This window comes from Brugia malayi, assembly GCF_000002995.4.
Source record: "Brugia malayi strain FR3 genome assembly, contig: Bm_v4_Chr2_contig_001, whole genome shotgun sequence".
NCBI lineage: Eukaryota > Metazoa > Nematoda > Chromadorea > Rhabditida > Onchocercidae > Brugia > Brugia malayi.
Window position 1 is genome coordinate 13,645,693 of NW_025062476.1, and position 8,298 is coordinate 13,653,990.

The window sequence follows — 8,298 nt, forward strand, 5'->3', positions numbered from 1 at the left end:
AAAGCGATGAAATGAAAAGTGTAAACAGAAAAGATTGTATTTTGTGCTAATTCATTTCCTACATTTTACAAAAAATCTGTTATCACAATTAACAAATTCACAGACTTTACAGTTAAAATTAATTCAAATCTTATGATACTTTTGATAAATATGCATCAAAATTTGGATATTATGGAATAGAGGCCTTAAATGTAATCTGTCAGCGTAATGCTTTGCATTAATTGTGAAAGGTACTGCATTTCAAGAAAGTTTAAATGAAGAATTCACTGATAACCCTCACAATGTAAAGCAAAAGTAATTGTTACACAACAAAAAAGCATCTCTAATCAAGTATTTGTTTACCATTAAATTTACTAGAATTGTTTAATGAAAGCGAAATTATGACTGAATCGAAGAAATTATTGTTTGCTTTTATCAATAGCAAAGATAAAACTTAAAATTTTATTTATGTAATATTTATGAACATAAAACATTAACAAATTTAGGTTAATTTTTTACAATATTCCAAGTAATATTATCATAAATGACTCATTTATGCTAATATTATTACATCATTTTATCAATACTCATTTCGAAGAATTATGTTGCCGGCTTTTTTCTTCTCGAATTAGCTTGATCTTAACTCTGTCCAGAAACATGTTGACCAGGTCACTTCATCTAAAAACATCGTAATGATCCATTAGCAAGCAAAAGCCAAAGATTTCAACTGTTCCTGAACGTTTAATTGTTTTGAAACCATTTCCGGTATTCCACTATTTAAAAGACTTTAAAAAATGTTTGTTATTAAAGATGAATATGAATAAAAAATTTATTCGTAATTAACATATACAAGCAATGATGCAAGCTTACCTGATCTCGAACAGTGATGCAAGCTTATCTGATCTCGATCTCTTCAAGGAAATTGAATCATAGAAATGATTTATCGGATTATTAGATTGAATAAATTCTCGATGATTTCGTTGCTTTTTCCAATGTTCATGTAGTTTTATTTTATATTCATATGTTTCAATTCAAAAATTTCTTTCTAATTTTTTTTTAAACATTTAATTTTACAGTTTTAAATGAATTAAATAAGTTTCCTATTTTTTTTTTTTTTTTTTTGCTTTAAACATTTCTTTCAGTTTGATTATCGTATCGCTTCTAAAACAACAAGCTTAAAATCTCTGAGAGAGTATTCTGAATTGTACTTTTTACATAAAAGTATTTTGCTTACAACTGCTAGTCAGTGACTTGAAACCTGAAATTTGACGAAAGAATTTTGATATTAAAGGATAAATCTTTTGATAATTTTTTTTAGAGAGAGTAAAGTGTAAAATTAATTTTGCTTATCATCATCCTCTCAATGCTTCTTTGAATGATACAAAGCTTTTTTTGGGTATTTTAATTTTTTTAATGTTATAAACGTTGGCTTTTCTGACCATCAGATTTGCTTCTAAAATGTGATTATTAATTTTCTAATGTGAATCAGATTATATATTTTTAACATAAATCAATTCTTAAGATGTTGCCATTTGAGCGGCGCAGTTTTCACAGAAAATATTAATTCATAGTTTGAAAAATTCAATTTCGAAAAATGAATGTTTTCATCCTAATGATTAGGTAACTCAAGCACTCTTTTCTGGACCTAATTTTCAAATTATAAATTAATTTCGCTTCGCTACTCACTTAATTAAGTTTTTTTGATTATTTACATCATCCAGGTCGTGTATGTGTCTCGAACAATTATGGTGATATAAAGCAAAATAAATTGAAAATAATTAGCTAATTACTTTAATATAGATTGAAAATTTGCTATGTTACTATTTCAGCGATGCAGAAATTATTGAATTGCCTATGAAATTTGCTTAGAAAGATTAAATATAAGTAAAAAAGATTTAATATAAGCAAAATAGTGAGTTTATTTTGCCATAAATCGTTTTCAATTTATTTTGCATTATATCGTCATAACTGATTAAATTTGCTTTATTGTGTAAGCAAAATAAATTGCCGTAAAAGTAGTTAAGTCAATTCATATCAGTACAAATATTTGATCCTACAAATATAAAATAATAATAAGAAAGTAGCAATGATATTATTATTATTATTATCATCAGCAGTTCCTATAAGTTGCAAAAGAAGTGGAAATCACATTTTACAGTTAAATTATCAACGTTTCCTAAAATAATCTTTTTATCATTATTATTAATCTGAAGAATTCGTTTTTTTTTTTTTTTTTTCCTTCCTTCTCTTACATTACTAAAGTTTGTAATTGAAATAAAACAATTAACAGGATGCTTGGTTGTTTACACTGTATTATTGTATTATTTCTGATATTACCCTGTAATTGTCACGAAATAAATGTGACAGATGTATTTGATATAAGAGATGAAAAGCAGAAAACTAAAAATTACATAATATTTCTGTTATTTACTGCTTTCTTACTTTATGGTATTATTAGTAATACATTAATGGTAATTGTATTATTCTGTAAAGGAAAGTACAATCATTACAGTCGTGAATTTATTTTTATTGCATTACAACTGATTATTTCTAATTTTATGACTTTTCTTCCACAAATATTTGTTGTATTACCTGAAATATTACAAACTAAAAATAGCTCAATATGGCAAGTTTATTTTATTTACATTTCTTGGTTATTATTTACTTTGGTATAAGTTAAATGTAGATTCAATTTCTTTTTTTTTTTAAATTGGAAAGAGGAAATAATCATTATTATGTGATATTACTAATAGTAACTGATATTCGATACTTATCTTAAGGAGCGGTTTCTTATTAGATCAATAACATAAAACAAATTAATTGCCTTTATTAAATAGATAACAAAATTTGAATACAGAATTTAAATTTTTATCATTTTATTAAAATTAATAATTCAAATTTTTAACTCAAATTTTAATTCGAAATTTTTGTGTTTTATACGCCAAAGTTTTGAAATACCCTTATTTTACACTTTTAAACAGTAAGTTAAATAGTTTTATAATACTTTTAAACAAAAATGATCATTTCTTTGTTAGGAACTTTTTCAAAGTTTATTTGGATTCATTCTATTTTTATTACAAACAAAAAAAAAGGAGCTTTTCTCGAAATAACTAATTTACTTATATTTTAGTAAATGAAACAAAATGGCTTAATCGTGCATTCTCAGCTTTAGATACTTTTTCATTCTTTTCTATGCTTCATTTTTCATTTTTGTTGACACTGAATCGCTTTGTGGTGCTAATTTTACCCAAATATTGCTCGTTTTTCGAGTCAAAAAAACTATATTTTCTAATTGCTTTCACCTGGTTATCAGCTTTTGGTATGATTCATTCCTATATAATCAAATGATTTCTTTTTTTTTTTTTTTTTTTTAAACAATAAATTTATATCTTTTAAACAATCAAAATTTGGAAATCGAATTTCATCAAAATTAATCTATTCACACTTGAATTTATTATTATTTCTTAATCTTTTTGCTATCATTTAACAAATACAATTAGAAATTTTATAACAAGTTGAATTTTCAGTGGTTGCATTTGGCGATTTTTATTTTTGCTTCAGAATATTCCTTGCCGCAAACTTGAAGTGGAAAATAAATTGTGAAAAAACAAATGAAAGCAAAACTTGGTGGAAGTCATCTTTTAATATCACCTTTTCAGTTCTCATTAAATTTTAAATTTAAGTTTGAAATTACTGAGTCATAAAATTTCATACGTAGGTATTCTTATTTGCTTACTTCAAAGCTAATTCAATTGTGTTGTTTTAAAAATGTAATATTGATTCTTTAGGATTCGTCGTCTTTGGTCTTTATCCATACCTAATATCATGTTCGTTATGTATATTGCAATATTCTACAGCATACGTCTCGAACGTCGTTTGAAATTAAATAAAAATCAACGTCGAAGTTTGCAATGCTAAACTATTTCTTTCTTTTTTTCATAATTTGATTGATCGTTTCAAAATTATTAAAAATTTACTATTAAATTTTATTAAATTCCAAAACCATCTCTTCAATTCTCAATGGTTTTATCATTCAATTTAATATCTTCAGGAATTACACAAGCCAAACATGAAAGAAATGGAATAAAACTTCGTCGATATGAATGGTCGATGCTAATTCAAGCTGCATGGAATTGTGGTATATTAGAAATTGAAATCATTGTTTTTAACTATTTATCACCTATTATGGTTGAAATTTTTGGCATCGAAGCCGACATTCCATCGACAATTTTCATAAATTGCTTCATCATTTTTAGTTGTGCCCTATTGCCTACTATTCATTTTATTTACTGTAAGCAGTCGCATAACATTATAAAACATCATTTATATGGCTGGTTGAGATTGAGAATTGGATTGTTAAAAAATAGTACTATTATTCAAGGTGTTGACATAGATGATGTTGAGATAATAGTGTGACAAGTAGCATGACAGGTAATATTAGCCTGATGATGTAGCAGTGTGACAGTAGCATGACAGGTAATATTAGCCTGGATGATGTAGCAGTGTGACAGTAGCATGACAGGTAATATTAGCCTGGATGATGTAGCAGTGTGACAGTAGCATGACAGGTAAAATAGTAGCCTGAAGTATAAAACGATATTTATAGATGTATTTTTTGACAATATCTCTTAGGATCTAAATTTCGATCTTTTAATTAGAATATGCTATATGTATTTGATTCTCTTAAAACTTCTGACATATACAGTGATAACTGATTATTTCTATCATACCATCGACAGATAAGCATAATAGCTGCTTGAAATTCTTACTAATATGATCGGTTTAATATTAATAAATTTTTTGCTAATATTTATATGTTTGAAATAAAATATTAAAATCGACATTTGCCATATCTAGAAATATTTCTTGATTTAAAGCTTTGTATTTATTAATATATTAGAAATAAATTCAATTGTTTCGATAACTGTATTTTATATCAGTGATATCGAATTCTGACATAATCATTGAATAAACTAATAAAGTCAATTCAAGGTGTGATTATCACTCACAAATTTCAAAATGATATATCAGTTTAATCTGATTCTATGTATTGATACTATGTTGTTTTTACATTTCTGTTAACAGTTTTCATTTTTATTAAGAAATAACGCACTTTTGAAAACTCTCAAAGCACAGATTATCAAAAGTTGAATAATATTCAAGAAAAGAGTAATGGCTGTAATTAATTCATAAAAATTTGTGGAAAATCTGACCCTTATCAAGAAATGAATTAGTATTGTAACCATATTTGAAGTTTTTTGAATCACATTGACACATATATTTAATTTGTCTCCACAACATATGCATTTAGTATTATCTCTTCAATAATTAATGAGTAAATTTTATCACACACAAATTATATTTGAAGTAATCGATCAGAACTCACTTATTTCTGATTGAGTTCTGATCGAACCATAAATCATTTATGGCTATCAAAGCATAAAATCATTTCAACGACCGTTTTCATCACTTATAAAAATAAGTGATGAAAACATATCCATTTGAATAGTTTCTCGGAAGCATTGCATCTCATTAACATACGCACTGAATTGTCTCCTTTCTACTGATTATTAGAAGAAGGCGAAATGTCTCCAATTCTTGGCATCGAAGAATTAAACAGAAACCAGAAAGTGACCATTTTTCAACCTTTCGTGTTTTATACGGTAATTATCTAATTGTTTTGCTTTATATTATAAGAATTGGTTATTACTTTTGAGAGACTTAAAGCAAAGAAATTAAATTGCGTAGAAACTTCATTAGCTAAGTAGCAAAATTAACTTATGATTTGCAAGTTAAGCTCAGAAATGAGCGATTCAAACATTGGATCATACGAATGAAAGTATTTTTTCAGAATTCAAATCCATAATTCTTGGCATTGAAACCTTGTGGCAGTTGATAGACTCTTGTATTTCCTATGAAAGCTAAAAATGATTTAAGCCATACTGAAAGTTAATGATTTGATTCATATGAAACGGACGATCAGTCTCCAAGCAAATAAAAAGTGAAACAGAAAAGGATGAAAAAAGCGGAAAGTTACAAAGAGATGAAATGACTAATACTATTAATATGTTTGGTTTGGACATAATCAATTATTGGGATATTATTATAAGCTGAAAGACTAGTAAGATTAGATCTTTCTTTGGGCTATCACTGATATTAGTTGATAAGAAATTGATTATTAGTTTATTTCGTTCGAATTATCATCGTCACTGCTCGTTTTATATGCTTACATATGATTTCATTTGGAAGACTACATTGAATAAAAGTTAAAGTGCATAACTGACATTGCAAGCTGCTAGAAGGAATTGAAATATTAAAATAGGAAATGGATGAATATCGTAGGTTACTATTAATCATACGAACACTTCCAATTCTTTGCAGGCGCGCAATACGCATATTCCAATTTACCGCCGTTCATCCGTTCCATAACGCATAAATGTCTCTTTTCATCGCAGAAACAACCTTTGTTTCTATAACAGAGCGTTCTCAATTCACTGATAATTTTTATCCAATTTTTTAATAATAAAACTAACTGAGACGTAGACTTACGTCCAAGACTGATTCCTCTTTAATATGCACCACGCTTGCGGTTCACGTTGATCATAACAAGCCACGTGAGAGTCACATTGTTTCTTCCTGCAATAAACTGAAGTGAAATACAGTGGAATTGAAGTGGAATCATTTGTAATTAGTGTTCGATTTTATATAAAGAAAATATTTCAAAGTAAATAAAAAGGGCCAAAATGAGCTTCGATTATACTGCGGAAAGGTGGGAATTGTTTATGGCTAAGAAGTAAAATTCTCGTAAAATTGTTAAAGTTCAAACTACTGAAAGGTCAAAACGACTTGCTTGCCGTCTGTTTCAACGAATTCCCCTTTGGCAGTATATTCGTCTTCTCTCTCTTCACTATCATCCTTATCTTCTTCTTCATCCTCTTTCTCTTCACTATCATCCTTATCTTCTTCTTCATCCTCTTTCTCTTCACTATCATCCTCGTCTTCATCCTCCTCTTTCTCATCACTGTCGTCTTGATAATCATCATCTTCATCCTCTTTCTCTTCACTACCATCCTCGTCTTCATCCTCCTCTTTCTCATCACTACCATCTTGATAATAATCATCATCTTCATCCTCTTTCTCTTCACTACCATCCTCGTCTTCATCCTCCTCCTTCTCTTCATCCTCCTCTTTCTCATCACTATCATCTTGATAATAATCATCATCTTCATCCTCTTTCTCTTCATTTCCATTCTCTTCTTCCTCTTCCTCCTTCTCTTCCTCCTCTTCGTCACTCATCTGAAATCATTGAGACTTTCATTCTATTCACGTAAATTACGCTTCTGTTTTGGAATAAATTTCTGCTCTAAGCTTAAAAAGTAATACTTTAGCAATTGCTTTTCTAATTTACTTATACTTTCTTTTTTTTTTTCAGTTTAGCAATTTAAATAAATAAAAAATTCAAATTAAGAAATTAAATTGAAGAAAGTTACCTCTTCTTCTTCCTCTTCAATTGATTGTTTTGCATAAAGTGGTGTGACAAAAAGAATTACCAAGCCAAAAACTATTAAAAGTTTGTTCATTTTTTATTTCTAAAAAAAATCAAACATCCATTAATTCCATAAACGTGAAGTGATTAATACGTAACGTGTAAATTTCCAAATAATTAGAACAAAATTTCGTTCTTCTTTTTTATTTTACTTATTCATCTTTATAAGGGACGGAAATGTAAATCAATTTCTACAACAATTCAGTTTTTTTTTTTTTCACATAAATTAGGTTAAATTAATTTCAATTATTATTTTATATATTTATTTTTCTCTCTTTTTCTCTCACTTCTTTTCTACTTAATTAGCTTCTTCAAAAAAAAAAAAAAAAAAACAAGAAAAGAAGAATTCAGCTAATTCGTTTAACAAAAAACTCAATTGTTTTGCTAAATATGATCAGTTAGGTTTACCTGAAAAGATGCTGAAAGATTGAAGAGGAATATACCTGTATAAGCTAATAATTAACCTGTTTATAAATGATATTTGAATGTACAGTAAAGCAGATGTGTCCATTTTTTTTTTCTCGCATTTGAGAGAATATGGAAAGAAAGAAATTTGATTGCTTCTGTTTTAGTTTCTTTTATGGAAGTGTAGCAAAACATTGCTTTCGTTTCTTTCGCTTTCTGAAAAGTTTACACAGCTGATTTATTCAAAACAAATCATTTCTGTTTGGAAAAAACAATTTTATTTTTTTTTGTTTACTTTATCAAGCTGAAGAGCACAGCAGAAGTAAATATTGGCTGATAAAAGATAAAGTTTATCCTGAAATTTTCAT

The 8,298-nt window shown here is 27.5% G+C and overlaps 1 protein-coding gene across 2 annotated transcripts; it reads right to left on the reverse strand.

The window, feature by feature from the left end:
- Positions 1 to 6,328: 6,328 nt before the first annotated feature.
- Positions 6,329 to 7,559, reverse strand: Bm97 (the record flags this gene model as incomplete). 2 transcript variants are annotated; one of them, XM_043079473.1, is made up of 4 exons in its annotated part: positions 6,329 to 6,449; positions 6,529 to 6,615; positions 6,830 to 7,275; positions 7,470 to 7,559. In XM_043079473.1, the coding sequence occupies 4 exons, from the start codon at positions 7,557 to 7,559 to the stop codon at positions 6,329 to 6,331; spliced, it is 744 nt and encodes a 247-aa protein (XP_042935407.1). The 2 variants fall into 2 exon arrangements, with proteins under 2 accessions (XP_042935407.1, XP_042935408.1); XM_043079474.1 differs by lacking the exon at positions 6,830 to 7,275 and having other exon boundaries at positions 7,470 to 7,504.
- Between the last annotated feature and the right edge of the window lie 739 nt (positions 7,560 to 8,298).